The sequence below is a fragment of the Acanthisitta chloris genome, unplaced genomic scaffold (genome assembly GCF_000695815.1).
Source record: "Acanthisitta chloris isolate BGI_N310 unplaced genomic scaffold, ASM69581v1 scaffold2026, whole genome shotgun sequence".
Classification (NCBI taxonomy): Eukaryota; Metazoa; Chordata; class Aves; order Passeriformes; family Acanthisittidae; genus Acanthisitta; species Acanthisitta chloris.
The window spans coordinates 2,221-17,760 of NW_008677416.1; the positions used below are offsets into that span (position 1 = coordinate 2,221).

Sequence of the window (15,540 nt, forward strand, 5' to 3'; positions counted from 1 at the left end):
TGACAGAGCTTTAACTGCCCTTAAGCAGTACCGTGGTGGTCCAGCCTCCGACCTGATTGATGTCCTCTTCTTTGCCTCTGCTCCAAGTGCATTCAGTGAAACAAGTAAGGATCCTTTTTTCATAAGGTTTTGTACCTGATTCTTTGGAATATCAGATATTCTCTGGGATTGCCCGTGGGAACAAATAACTGATCCTTGTACAGTTTTTATCCACACATGTGGTCACTTCGCTCCAGGGAAGTTGTTGAGTGTTGAATGTGGGTCATCAGTGGTGTTGCAGGTGCTAGCACTGAACGTTCAGGGTTCATACTGGTTTATACTGGTCACATTTCCCTCATTGAAAGACCCTGGAAGTGACTGTTCAGCTGGTTAATGCTCCCTTTTCTCAGAGCATGCCGAGGAAAGCCAAGTTCTAGCATTGAACAGGCAGGATTTGTGATGGGGGAATTGGGTCTGAAATTCCATCTAATTTATAAGAAATTTGTCATTTGCTTCCTGCCCCAACCCCATCCATAAACAGCAAAGATCAGAAACTGCCAGTGCTGCTTCTCTATTAAATCAAATAACTTGGCCTCCATGGGAATTAAGTGGCTGGAACATCGTGGGAAGTCCTGGATTTGTATTTCTCCAGCCTTGTGGTTGTGTTCAGTCACTGTGCCTGTCCACAATGGTTTGCCTCTCTCCTGTGCACACTCCCATTCCCTCCAGCCAGACTTGGCTTCCAACAGGCTATACCAAGGACAAAAAGTGGATATTAATGAGTAAGATCTCTGCAGCTCTAAGCACTGAACCTAATCTGTGTCCAACCTTTTAGCCTTTTGGATGCCCTGGGACCTTGGTGCACTCAAGTTTTTAATATTAGATAAAAGAATTAAATTTTAATGAACCAACTTTCTTAGCAGCTTCAACAGTGCTTTTTCCCTTGTGGGAGCAGAACTGCCTTTAATGAAGGAAAACTCCATCTGATCGCCAGACTAAGCAAATATGAATTTGACATATCCCCAGCACTAGGAATATTGATGGATAGAAACATTCAGCCACATTAGAGAGGTAGAGGAGCTGCAATGTAAGAAGGCAGTGCATCACCTGAGGTCAGCAAAATACTCTGGCAGGGTGCAAAGGCCTTCCAGTTACCTTCTCACTTTCTGCCCAACTAGAAAGATGTTATACTAGCCAGGAATTAATTAATAATGACTTTAAGTAGATCTTTGAACTTCCAGCCTAAACTGAGCTGAAGGGTTGTGACACGGGAGGACAGAAAAACCTCACAGCACTCAGGCTGCTTCTCCATGTCACAGTGTCTCCTTTCATGACCAAACACCCATTAGCCTGGTTTCTTTGGGAGATGCTTCCCTCTATCTGTCTCATTCCCATCCATTATCTCATTTCAAACCAACCCATCAGCAGGCTGAGTCAATAAGCTCTGTACAGCTCCTAAAATTGGCTGTCTAGACACACATCTGTGTCAACACCATTCCTGGATGTGATACAAGCTAACTTCAATCAGCAGCCAGAAAGCCAGGGGTAGGACTGAGGGCAAAATCAGCTCCAGGAAGTGATATGTGCAGCAGCAGGAGCCTAAATCTGATATTTTATGTGTGGGATAAAAAGTAGAAGCCTCATTTTTCAAGCAGAGGAGTCTCAGGGATTTTAGGTGGGTTCTGTGCATTTTAGTAAGTAATTATCAGACAGCAGCAGCCCAAGCCAGCACAAAGCCCAAGTCCTTTCAAAACACTTGAAAATGCAGCAATAAATATCCTTGGCATAACACAAACCTGTGAGACAGCCTGTGGGAGGAATAGCCTATGGAGTAGCCAAATGAATACGAAGGTATCACCTAAGGGATCTGCAGCTAAAAATGGCACTAGCTCAAAACACTTTCACGCCTTACCTTGCTGCCTCCAGAAAGGTTCCAAGTGGAAGAAAAAGCTTTCCAAAAAGGCAAACTCTGAATCGAGTCTTTTTGCCCTTGTCAGACGTTCTTGGAAGCAAGATCCAGACACCCACATCCATTAACAGTGCTCTGCCTGCCTCTCTTCCACTTTGTCCTGCTCTCGTGGCCCTACTACGGCTTTCACACCTGAAATCTCCTCCAAGCAATCTTCTTCTGCATCCGTGCAGGACCTCTGAACCCACACATTTTGAGGGGGATGTGGAGAGGCTTTGCTTGCCAGCAGGGGCCAGCACTGCTCTGCTTGTCGTGCTCCCCGCAGCCATCCAAGAGGGATACATCTCTTTTCCTTTTGGAAACCAGGTTATACCATGCCTGTGCAGGTCACTAATAGCTGCCAGTGCTCTTCTGTAGTCCTGGGGTGGAGAGAGCCTTGGTATTCATCCCTGTGCCCAGGCACTGGCTCCAAAAGGCCTGGCTTGCATCTAACTCTGCTCAGGGCTGTAGAAACATTTGGAAAGAGAAAGAAGGAAGGAAAAAAAAAGGCAGGAATGTCCCCAGTAAAAGCCAGCCTGGCAGGCAGAGCACTGGGGAAAGCAGCAGGGATTTTCAGCAAAACTTTCTTGGCTTCTTGGCTCAAGTCACTTGCAAAAATGTCAAATGCTTCCTGCCCCCTGCCACGTGACACCTCATCATCACAGGCCCCGTGGAGAGGCCCCTGAGATGTGTGGGGAAGACTAAGCAGTCCAGACAACTCAGCTGCCAAGTGCTTCCTAGGGAGAGCTGGGAAAGCTCCTAATTTAGGCTGGATTACCCACCTGGACTTTGTCCAACAATGTTGGCTGCAGTGAGGTTGTGCTGTAGAGCAGCTGGTGGTGGGATCTGGTACGCTCTTGGTGCCTGCACACAATGATGGTGAGAAATATACTTGGGAAGGTGCATTGAGAGGCCTTCAGTTGTGGAAAACTTGAGCTGTTCCTCCCAGGAGAGACATTTCCCATCCATTTTTGGTAGAAAACCCCTTTTCCTGGGCTTCAATATTACCCCCCCAACACACTGCTTCACCTGAGCTGCTGGAACTGTGCAGAAAAGCCTCTCAGTTCCTGGAAATGTTGTTGGAGACCAACCTTGATAGCCAAGGTGATTTGTTTATCAATGCTGCACTCCTAAATCAAGTTGTGCATCAGGAGCAGAATTACCTGGCCACCAGTGAGACACATGTCTTCTGCCCAGCCCAGGAGAGGCACATTCCCAGCCTGCCCACACTCCTGGCAGTGTGTGGTTAGAAGGGAAGAGGGTGGGCCCACGCCTGGAGACATTCCTGATCTCATCCTTGAGCAAGGAAGCATCAATGACTCCTACATCCCTGCTGTTCCTCGCTGAGGGAAATGCCTTTCTGATTTTAAGCTATTCTTGTTTTTTTCCCCAGCCCATGGGATGTTTCCTGGTCTTCTCTTAGTCATTAGCACATTCACCCCAAAATTATATATAAACCAAGAGGTGAATTAACTGCTAAAAGGACTTTTAAGCTCATTTCTCTCTTCCTCACCACCTTTTTAATGGGTGTTTTTGTTTCATCCAGACACCTTGTTCAGTTGTGCTGCTTCAAAAGCCAAAGGTCACACACAAGTTCACCTGCCTAAGGCCATAAGAAACTTCCATGTTTTTAATCCAGCCCTTAATGCAAAGAGAGGGATAAAGCACATGATGCCCAGAAGGGAATGATGCCCAGAGATGTGTCTTACATAAGCTTTTGTGGGAATGTTATTTTCGGGAAACCTCAGTGTCATGAGTCATCATCTCTGCTGTAATTAACTCCCATAATGAACAAGGAGATTAACAGCAGGATTAGGGGGATGAGAATAAATATGGGCCTAAATGGGATAAATCTGGGAGGTAAAAAGCAGCTTTTGAGAATTCAGTCTCTGCAGTGAAACCAATTCTCTTCTAATGCAATTTCCATATTATTTTCCCTTTTCTTCCTTCCTTATTAAAGCTGAAACTAATTTTAGTTTTCTCATTTAAATTGCTGCTTTTATGTTTTCCTGCCTTCCTTCCCACTCTTTGCTGACCAGTGCAGGCCTGCTCTGTTCTGCTCACAGACCCTGTAGGTTTTCCTGCTGCTTTTTCATTAGTGCTGTGTTGGCTTTGTTAACTGGAAGTGATTTGTTCGCAAATCAACTATTCCCTCCCCAATTTTCATTGAGGGTTTATTAAATATGCTGTCTCGCCGGTAAAATAAACCTACAGCACCTTCCACTCCCAGGAAATCCTACCAGTTTGATATCAGAGCAGCAAAATGCTTCTTTAAATGCTGGAAACTCCACCACAGACTGGCTGTGTCACACCTGAATGCTTGTTCCTGCACAATATCAGGGATGAGGTGGGAAAGGGGAAAGTATGGATTCATAATGGGCAGCCTGTTTTGGAAGCGTAACAAGCCTTACTTTTACATTCTGGGGTCTTTTAGCCCCCTCAGTGCCTTCCTCCCAGGGTTATAATTCCCAAATGGATTTGGGCCAGCTGCTGAGAGCTTCTTGTATTCCTGGATTTGTGCTTCTCAGCCAGCTCCCAGTTTGGGCTGAGGTCCCAGTGACTCTCCTGCTGTCTCCCCAGAGCCTCTGAAATTTTTCAATGCCTCTCTGGACACATCACAGAGAGAAGCTGTCTCCTTCTCCCTGGCTCAGAGGGAACTCGCCATCATCCACGGACCACCTGGCACAGGGAAGACCACGACCCTGGTAGAGATCATCCTGCAAGCTGTCCACCAAGGTCTGAAGGTGAGGATCAGTGTCAGGGGCTGTGGGGACAGTGACCACCTTAGATGGCCACCAGTGACCACCTCTTCTTGCATGGAGACCTCAGAGCAGCCTTCTGGTACCAGAAGGGAGCCAGAGAGGGACTCTTCATCAGGAACTGGTGTGATAGGACAAGGAGAATGGGTTCAAACTGAAAGAGGGAAAATTTACGTTGTATATTGGTGCCTGGAGGCCCTGGAAATGTCAGTGGTTTATTCCCAATACATGCATGTTGGTCTCCTTCTCTTCCATCTTGGATACTGCTGTTCCAGCCTTTTGCTGTCCTTGGAAGTAAGAAGCACCTGGATTCTCCCCTCACAGGTGCTGTGTTGTGCCCCTTCCAATGTGGCGGTGGATAACCTGGTGGAACGTCTGGCTGGCTCCAAGGTCCACATCCTGCGGCTGGGACACCCTGCTCGCCTCCTTGAGCCCATCCAGCAGCATTCCCTGGATGCAGTCCTGGCCCATGGGGACAATGCCCAGATAGTGGCAGATATCAGGAAGGACATCGACCAGGCCTGGGTATGTGTCCCTGCAGCACACCTTGTGTGGGTTACCTGACTGCAGCTCTAGGTTACAGTACCTGATCCACAGGCACCGCCTGATCCACCTTCCTCTCTAAAATAAAGAACAGCTCTGGCACTTCTTGGGTGCCCTTAGAAGCCAATCACTACAACCAAGTGCTCCTGGTTACTCCAAAATAAGGCTAGAGGCAAGTCACAGTGACTGCTCCTTCTGTGAGCCAGCCTGCACCCTGATTGAACCCAGTGTTTGGGGGTTCAGGGCACCCTGAACCATTTGGAATCTTCCCATATCCAAGCAGGCAATTTATTGGTGAGCATGAGCCTCTCTTTGTGGTCAGTCAAGAGGAGAAAGGACACCTCAGTGGAGAGAAAACTAATGGCATAGTGCAGGGGACTAGGAGGGACAGCTGGGAATGTGTGTGGCCTGGATTAACCCCATTTGTTCTGATTGGGTGGTTAGAAGATGAAATGTTAGGGAGGAATTCTTCCCTGTGAGGGTGATGAGGCACTGGCACAGGTTGCCCAGAGAAGCTGTGATTGCCCAATCCCTGGAAGTGTTCAAGGCCAGGTTGGATGGGGCTTGGAGCAACCTGGGGTAGTGGCAGGTGTCCGTGCCCATGGCAGGGGGTGGAACTGGATGAGCTTTAATGTCACTTGCAACCCAAACCATCACCTGCTGGAGAAGCTGAGGGCAAAACTCTTGCTGGCTGAATCCCTCACAGAAGTGGGAAAATCACAGTCCTTGCTGCTGTGTGGGGAGATGCAGCAGTGCCCTGCCCCTCAGATCCTCTGTCTGGGCATGGTTCATGCCATCCTCTTGTCACCAGAGAAACATTTCCATCATTAATTCACTTCCTGACAAGCTGTCTGCCTATCCTGACACTCCCTCCCACTCTCAGCCACCTTAAGTAGAAAGCAGAGCACATAGAAGAAATTAAGGATGTGTTTTTCATTCTCAACCTAATTTTTCTAAACTTAACTTCAGCACTAAAGTCTCTGTCTTCCTCCTCCCTAGAGGAAGGGGATCATGGTGATGGGAGGTAGGAACTGGCCACCAAGCCTTGGTTCACCCCAAAATACCAAACAAGGAACCCAAGAGCTGCAGTCCAGTTAACACAGCAATGCTTTGAGCTGCCCATGATCAGGTTTATCACAGAACATGCACCTAACTCTGAGGCCCTGGCACATCTTTCCCTCCTCCTACTATAGTTTCTCTCCTGCCACATCCCCTACTTATCCTTGTAATAATTTCTTCATTTCTCCACTCAGCATTTTGACTCTTTTCACTCCTTCCTTTCACCACAACCCCAAACCACAGAAGGACTAGTAACATAAATGAAAACCTGTGCTCTCTTTGGACATTTTCTCCCCCTTTGTGTCTCCTTCCCTCACCTGCCTTCAAGCTTTCCAGAACATTGGCTTCTGAATACTCTTTGCACCAACAGGGATGCAGCCCCACAGTACCTGAGCAAGAAAGACAGCATGAGTCCAGGTCCAGGGATGCTGAGCAGGGTCAGGCAGCAGCCCAGGGGGGATGAGGCAGGTAACCCAGGAAGGAAACCAGCCTCAGTGCACAAACCCTACAGCTCAGTCCAGCATCAAGGCCTGGCCCCAAATGCATCTCCCAGACCAGTGAGTGGGTGAGTAGGGGCCCACATGAGGTAGGTTGGGAGAGCTGAAGCCTGTTGGCACCCACAGAGCCCTAATAAAAGGGAAAGGATAGGATTCAGACTGACCTTGTGCCAGGCACCGTGCTGTGCTTTGTACCCTCTGGACTATGCTCCTTGCTCTCTCAGCTGCTCCCAGATTCAGGCAGATGTTTGGATGTGAGTATCACCAGCCATCACCAGAGAATAGCTGTGGTTGTTTATTTGCTAACTAGACTTTTTTAGCAGAACAGGCATTACCTTAGCCCTGTTGGCACCATCAGTTTGGCTCTGATCTTTCTGGTTTAGCAGGGAGGAAGCTGTTGCTCATCTGTTGTGTTCTTTCAGCTCAGTGAATGTCAGGGCTGGCTCCCACCTGTCCCTTAGATCCAGCTAAGGAAAAGGTACATGTGTGGTCACGTCTGTCTGTCTGTGATTCCTCCCCTGGAATTTCTGAGCCCATTTTAACTACACTTGACAGACACATAGAGGTTTCACAGTTCTAAATACCTACAAGTTCAACCAGAACAGGTGGCTGAGCAGGGAGGGACGAGGCTGCCATATGAGCCTGTCTAGATGCTGCTCTGAATCGTTTACAGAGATCAGAGATGGCATTTTGAAGTGGCAAAGCTGCTGCTGTGGCTTGGGAACCCCTCCTGCTTCCAGGAGCCAAAGGGTTCCTGCTTCCCTGAGCAACAGAGCAGAATGAGATAGGAAATCCCCATTCTTCACCCAGCAGAGGCACAAGACCTCTCCTCCCAAACATTACTCCCTGCTCTGTGCTCAGGTGCTTTTGGCTGGTCATGCTCATCTGTTGAATGGGGCTGAGGTGTCTGACTAGAAACAGTTGGTTCTATCCTGATCTTTCTCTTTTGTAGGCAAAAACCAAAAAGGCCCAAGACAAGGGAGAGCGAAGCCATTTTCTCAGTGAGATTAAGACACTGAGGAAGGAGCTGAAGGAGCGAGAAGAAGCTGCCATGGCTGCAGCCCTGACCCATGCCAGCATTGTCCTTGCCACCAATACAGGTGTGAGATCCTCTTGTTCAGTATTTCACCTCACTTTGCCAGGACTCAGGTAAACCATGTGCCCTGCAAGGCAGCATCCTGCCAGGATAGCTGGGAGGCTTAGTCTTCCTGCTCCAAGCTCCTGAGAGTTCGTTGAAGTCTCTCAAGCCCTTCCACAGTGGGATTCTCCACACTCTGGCACAGGATGTTGTTCAGCACAGAATATGGGTCTGGAAGGGCCTTTGTTAGTTCTGAGTAGGAGCTGTGAGAGTTCAGTGAGTAAACAAGTGGTGCTGGAGGTGTGCAATCTGCTATTGATTGCATAAGTCACATGGAATTGCTTCCCTGCTTGGATGATTTCCAGGACTGATGGAATACAGCGCGTGTTTCCATAGCCTGGTCTCAGCCTGTGTGTGGTTCATTCTGTGAGTCACACAAATGGTGTGACATGGGATTTAGAGAGCAGTCCCAGGTATCCACCAGGCATCTGCATCTACAGGTAGGAAAGTAATGCCCTTATAGTCAAAGGGGACATGAGTACTTAAAATTTAGCATGTGCTAAAGTGTTTTCTAGCTCAGATATTTAATATTCTAGGGCCAACTTGGAATCTTCAGATTTGGTTGCTCAGGGATCATTTCCTGAAGGGAAACATCAATAATTTTAGGTCATAAAAAGGGACCTCATGGGGCAAGTTGCTGGTTAAAGAAAAGAAATCCTTCCACACATTATTCCCTGGGAATTGGCCTCTCGTTTCCTTTAACTTTGCCTGAAAAACAGGGAGAGGTTTCCTTTTTTCAGTTAAACTGGTGTTTTTGTTGATCAGCTGTGATTTTCTCCTGGGCCTAGAGCTTCCCAGCCAGCTGGGGTGCGGGGGTAAATCGTGTGGGGAAGCAGGCGGCCGACTCAGTGTGAGTGATAAAGCAAGCTTCAACTTTATTATTCGCTCAGTTCTTTTATACGGTACACAATAAATACGCCTATTCATCACTTTAGCATTACCTAAGCTCTAAAGGTTACATTTATATACTTTTTCTGCTTGCGGTTAAAACCTTAAGACTTCTTTATTCTCCCGGATCTCAGTTCTGTTTTGGTTGTTTGTCTTCAACTCAAGGACAGCCTGCCCTTGAGTTTACAAAGTTATACTGTTATGCTGACAAGCTAAATTCTTGAGGCCTACTTCATAGTTATATACTCAAGGCTCCCAGGGCCTTGCTTGTACAACATGTTCTTGGGGCTGTGCCCCTGTTCCCTTAGCCATTCTTCAACAATTCCCCCTTTTTCTTTTTATAAGAGCAAGGCTCTATGAGTCAAATTGGTTACATTCTTAATAATACAGCTATATGCTAATCTGACAATGATGATTATTAGGAAAATGATTCCAAGCATCCTTAATACTTCTTTAACTACAGATAACAACCAAGGTGACAGACTACCAAACATTGTTGTCTACTTAGCCAAGGTGTCAACCCCCCAAACATTGATCTTAGCCTGTCCGCTGGAATATGCATGGGTGGAAAATCAGTTTGAACCACCATTTGGATAACTCCAATATAATCTGCATCAATAACTTCTGGAAGCACAAGGAGTCCTTTTAGTCCACTTGAGGATCGACCAAACAAAAGGGCCCCTTGGGCTTGTCCATCAATCAATAGCGGCCCCCGGGAGTTCGATGGTATCCTCATGGGGTGCCAACTAATTAAGGTGGTATCTACTGCTGTTGCCAGGTCCAGGCCGAGGCTTCCTCTGGTGGCTGGTCGTAGCTGGCAGTCGCCTGGGGCGCTGGAGTCATATATTGCGCTGGAGCGGCTACTGTTGTCGGCACGCAGCGGCTCTTTGCGCTCCGCCGGCTGTTTCCCGACCCTCGGCAAGCGGCGGTGTCGTGTGTTTCCCTGTTGCGGTTTTGGCACCACACCCTGACCCGGCATTCTCTTTTGAGATGACCCTCCTTACCACACCTAAAACACTTCCCATCATACTTGCTCTGTCTCTGTGTTCCTTGATTACTTCCTCTCAAGGGAGTCAGTGGTGCAAGAGCTGCGAATGCTTGACTTTGGGCTTTAACTAATTCTTTCTAGCTTGTGGCCCTACCGGCACTCTGCTCATGTGTTCTAACATCTCCTCTATGGAGGCATCTGCAGGTAACGTAACTAATATTGACCTTGTAGCTGTATTAGGATTTTCCATAACACACTGCCTAAGTAATGATCCTTTCATCCAATCAGGTACATTTGACCGGTTAATCGCATCTGTCACCTTGTCTATAAATGAGGCAAAGGACTCGTCCCGCCCTTGCTTTAAAGACATATAAGATGGAGTGGGGGGGGCAGTTTTAACTGCTCTTATGGCATGCTGCATAAGTCGCATACTCTCCAAGCAAACAGCTGGTCCCATACCCCCTGTAGGAGGTATTGAAAAATAGTCCCTTCCGACTGTCAGCTGCCCTGGTTCAGCATCTGATTGATCTAACTGTTGCGTTGCGACCGCCGCCAACTGATTTTCCAATTTATACCATTTAATGCAATTGATAGTCTCCCACCATGGCTTCATCAGCTTCTTGGCGGTCTTATCCTTATCTATGACACAGTCCCAAAGACAGTCCCCATATTTCCTCCATTCTTGCTCATTAAAATATAAGTCAGAGTTTGCAAAGAAACCCTTTGCTGCCCCAAAGGCTATAAGCCCTGGAACTTGTTTGATACAAGTTACTCCTTGCTTTTCTAAAAAGCGTGTTAATAAGGTGAGGGCTACCTCTTTTTCCATTGCATGCAACATTGCTATCCGTGTCGATCCGCTCCGCTTTCCCCACCGTAAGCGTTGTTCCCAAATCCAATCACGCCGTGTCTCTCTGCGAGTGTGCAGCTCCGTGTTTCTCCACGTTGTAGCCGTTCTCGGACCGTGCAGACCCCTTTTGGTTGGTCTAGGCAACCTCTGCCCTCCTGTCGCTGCCACCAGCGCTTGTCTGGGCCACGCAATCCTACTTCTCTTCAGGTCCAGAGTCCAGGTCCCGGTCCCTGTTCAGGCGCTAGTTGCAGGGTGAAGCAAGCAGCTGACTCAGTATGAGTGATAAAGCAAGCTTCAACTTTATTATTCGCTCAGTTCTTCTTTTATACAGTACACGATAAATATGCCTATTCATCACTTTAGCATTACCTAAGTTCTAAAAGTTACATTTATATACTTTTTCTGCTTGCGGTTACAGCCTTAAGACTTCTTCTTTATTCTCCCGGATCTCAGTTCTGTTTTGGTTGTTTGTCTTCAACTCAAGGACAGCCTGCCCTTGAGTTTACAAAGTTATACTGTTATGCTGACAAGCTAAATTCTTGAGGCCTACTTCATAGTTATATACTCAAGGCTCCCAGGGCCTTGCTTGTACAACATGTTCTTGGGGCTGTGCCCCTGTTCCTTTAGCCATTCTTCAACACTGGGAGGCTGTGCAATTCTGCCTGAGAGAGAGATGGTGGCCAAACAAGGGGTTTGGATTTTGCTAAGCAATCATGGGATTTGTCTGAACCTATGTATTTAATGGGAATGACTATTCCTGCAGACCGACTGCTCTGTTGCTAGGCTGAGCAGAGAGAGAATCTAATCATGGCAACACTCAGGGACACTAGTGACCTTTAGTTAATGGCAGTTCAATAAACCTAAGGATATGAGGGAAGAAAATGAGGCCACACTGGTACAGGCTGGTTTAGACAGAAGGAACCTTTCTACTTTTATTTCTTGTCCTTCTACCCTCACTGTGGCAAATGGCAAAAGTCAAGTTACAACATCCCTCTTATCAGAGTGGATTCATACAGGCTGGAAGAATTGGTTTAGAGGAAAACACAGTGTCTTGGAACAAACTGTAGCATCTGAAATGATGCAAAGCTGGAGAGGAAACAGGATTTACAGTGGCAAAGCCAAATCTCCCTTCCCAGAGCTGCTTTCAGAGCTGCAATAGCTTTGCAAAAAAACATGTCTGTCAGTAAAAAAATCTCCTGGTCTGACGTGCTGTCTTCCTAACCCTCTTCTCCTTTTGCATGCCTTTTCTTTATGAATTGCAGTGAGATTTTGAGATTTCTGATCAATGCATGGGTCAGTATCAGTAGGTCTGGGCTAGAGCAGGATGTGTCTAAGGGTTATTTGTTTGATATGACAAGTGGACTTCTAATACTAAAAACCAGCCCTTGCTGTGGTGGTCTGCTTACTTCTCCTGGGCATTCCCTTCTCCCAGCACCATGAGGAAGAACAGAGTGGCACAGCCAGGGCCAGCGGAGCAGAGGAGTTAGGCTGTCAGCCCATCTCTTCCTCTTAGGGTATCCCTCAGTTGTCAGACAGGGCAAATCTCCAGTCCCTCACCCTTTCAGTGTTGGTGGTGAGGGGTTTTGTTTGCACTGGGGGGCAGCAGGAGAGTGGGTGTTCACTGCTCTGCTCTGGGTGAAGCACTCAAGCATGTTGTTCTGTTTGGCATTTTGAGTTTTGCTGTTGTTCTCAAGGAGACTTGGAAGCTTCTGGGCCCAGATGCTAGGGGAGACAAAGGACATCAGGAATTAGCAAAACCAATCCTGAGTTATACATATCGATGTATATGTGTTTGGGATGTGCTGTGGAGTTGAAGTTCTAAATCCCTGCAAACAAACATTATTGTGCCTTCTCTTTCCATCAGGTGCTTCCTCTGATGGCCCTCTGAAGCTGCTGCCTGAAAACCACTTCGATGTGGTGGTGATTGATGAGTGTGCTCAGGCCCTGGAAGCCAGTTGCTGGATTCCTCTGCTGAAGGCTCCCAAGTGCATCCTGGCTGGGGATCACAAGCAGCTGCCTCCCACCATCATCTCCCACAAGTAAGGTCCTGGGTCCTCCTATTAGTTACGCAGCCAAATGCTTCCAAATCCTTGTGTGTTGAGACATTTCATAAACAGGGATTATTAATTGGATCCCCCAGGAGCTGGTCATGTTGCCAGAATTCCATCAGACCTGTGTTACTGACAGCCACTGCTTAATGTGGCTCCATCCAAGCAGGTTTCATCTCAGAGCACCTGACAGGAGGTTGTTTTAGCTGCAGTCACATAACAGCAACTGTGTGCAGTCAGGGAGAGGCCTGTGTGCTGCTAGATGTCTGCTGGGCAGCTGCTCCAGGGCTTCCAAAGGGCTCAGTTAGCAGCCAGGGAGAGCAATCCCACAGGCCCTGCAGTGGAGCTCTTGGGAGTTCTCACAAGTGTGTGCAGCTGCACATTGGAGTGAGTTCTCTAGGGACAGCCTCAGGTGGGTTAGCTTGGCAGAGCAGCTGAAGCAAACCTCAGAAACAGCAGGTGATTCTGTGGCAAACCTCAGAAACAGAGGGTGATTCTGTCCCAAACCCTGGGCTTTTCCAGTGGGAATACCTGCTCAGGCACAACAGGGAGCTTTGGCTTGTTTATTTTGCAGTGTCCTCCTTGCTCCATAATCCATCAGCCAGAGTCTCATCCTGCTCTGGAATTGCCTTTTCATAGAATCACATTAAAGTTGGAAAAGACCTCCAAGATCACCAAGTCAAACTATCAACCATCCCAACACCACTAAACTGTGTCCTCAAGTGTCACATTCACATATTTTTTGACTTCCAGGGATGGTGAGTTCACCACTATGCACTTCCACTATTGCTCAAAATTGTACCTATTTTGACAGATGTTTTCCTGAGAGATGTGTCACATCGGGGATATTTTTTATTCCACTTGCCTGGCAGGACTGTGTTCCAATTTCTTGTTTTCTCTCTGTTATACCAAGTCATTTTCAGAGTGGTTAGATAAGTGGCTCAAAACCCAGTTTAAACCAATCCCACCAGCCATCCAAACCAGTAAAACAGGAAGCAACAGGAGGTGAGCAAAACAGAGACACAAATTCTTGTTTCACTGATCAGTATTTAGATACAATCAAGATATTAATCTTTAAGAAAATTATCTGTTTTCCACGTGAGGTTTCCTTGGCCTGGCTGACTGCAGGCTCTGTGCAGTGAATTTGGGCTCATCCTCAGGCTAATCCAGGCCTTCCCTTAATTAAGTTCTACTTCTGTGCTTCCATATTTATTTATTTAATGGATTAATATGGGAATTGTCCCACTGAGTCTCTGCATTGTTACACACCACAGGAATTGTAAAACCTCCCAATCCCTACAACATGGATAATAAGAACAACTAGTTTGTGGAAGAGATCTGTGGATAGTGTAAATTGCCTCTGCTTCTAGGGGAGACTACAAAGAGTACTGAGGAGACTTTGAGTAGTTTAAAAAATAACTGTGCTCATGTTTATCCAGCTCTAAATCTGGAACTACTGAACCACAGAAGCAGAGAAATAGGACTGACTTCATAAACTTCCTCTCCTGCTTCCAAAAAATAATGAGCAAGACACATATCTACAATCTCACTTGGATTTTTAACTCAGGAAATGAAAAATCCAAGGGAGGCAGCAGCTTCCAGTACATGGCTAAGAGATAGTGAAAATAATGTCCAGGTGCTGCATCATCTTCTCATTTTACCTCTCTCAGAAGCCCAAAACCATATTGTTCTGCAGATCTTGGCAGGTGATAAGCACATCCTCCATTGCCTGGAGGTGTCCAGGCTGGTAAGCTCAAAAAGCCTTTCCAGAACCTACCACCCTTCTTGTCCCACTGTTTATTCCCCATGAGTCTGCAGGCTGGATCTGTGTGCCTGGATTTTCCAAGCAAAGTACTTTTTGGAGTGAGTATTTGGTTAGTAACAAGAAGAAATTCGCAGTTTGGTCCTTCTAATTTCATTATTATCATTATGTTCTGTAAGTGATGCATAAGGTTCCTCTTCTCCTCCAGAGAAACTGCATTGTAGGCTCTGTAATGCTCCACAGCTCCATACTGCCCAGCCAGCTGGATCTCAGCTGCCATTCCCACCAGTGGCACTGGTTTTCCCCCCTTCTCTCTGCCAGTAAGTGGTGCCAAATTAGGAGTAAATTGAGAAGAAGGGCTTGGATGTCCTTCTTCTGTTTATGCTTCTGGCTGTGGAAGTGCCTTGGTTTGCATCTCCTGCTGCAGCAGTGCTGAGTTACAAGATCAGAAGCTTTAGGTGTGGAAAATGCTCACCAAATAGTCACTGAGATCCCAGGACAGCAGCTCTGTGCTGCCCAGCCCCAGGAACAGAGACTAGAGACTTGTTTTTCCCCAAATTGTTAGATTAAGAGCAAAACATAGTATAAATCCTGAGTCTGTTACTACGGGTGAACAGGGCTAATGCTCAGCTGACGTCAGTTTTGGCTCCTGTTTGAGATGAAGCAGATTTTCTTCCCTCCAAAAACATAGCAGCTGCTTTCTTCTGCTCTGTCATGGTGGCTGGTGCCAGGAGCCTTGGCTGGAGCTGACAGCAAAAAGCTCCTCATCTGCGGCAGAACTCTTGGATCTCCTCCTGCTCCTGCTTGAGGAGTTGTGCTTTTCTCTCCCTGAGTTTTGACTTCATTTGACTCTGCAGTGGAAACCTGCCACTAGTTTACATCTCTCCTGTGGGCACAGCTGTTCATAGTGTCTCTTTCTCCTTCAGGAACACTGTTTTGCTCCTTAGATCCTGTCTTGGATGAAGGTTTTTTGTCCTTGCTGGTCCTATTGTTTCTTTTTAAAAGAATTTGACAGTTTTGTTGTGCTTTTTTGTATGTTTTCTTTCCGTGTTTTTAGAATCTCAGATTTTGTAAAATTGAAAGA

General features: G+C 46.9%; 1 protein-coding gene across 1 annotated transcript in view; it reads left to right on the forward strand.

Annotated features, from left to right (window-relative positions):
• IGHMBP2 (immunoglobulin mu binding protein 2) overlaps window positions 1–15,540 on the forward strand; it is a gene marked incomplete at its 5' end in the record, with an annotated part of 29,866 nt that overhangs the window by 1,236 nt on the left and 13,090 nt on the right. Inside the window, 5 exons of the mRNA XM_009076475.1 lie at window positions 7–104; window positions 4,508–4,671; window positions 5,011–5,211; window positions 7,738–7,885; window positions 12,511–12,685. Coding sequence (XP_009074723.1) covers window positions 7–104; window positions 4,508–4,671; window positions 5,011–5,211; window positions 7,738–7,885; window positions 12,511–12,685 — 786 coding nt within the window. The remainder of the gene's footprint in view (window positions 1–6; window positions 105–4,507; window positions 4,672–5,010; window positions 5,212–7,737; window positions 7,886–12,510; window positions 12,686–15,540) is intronic.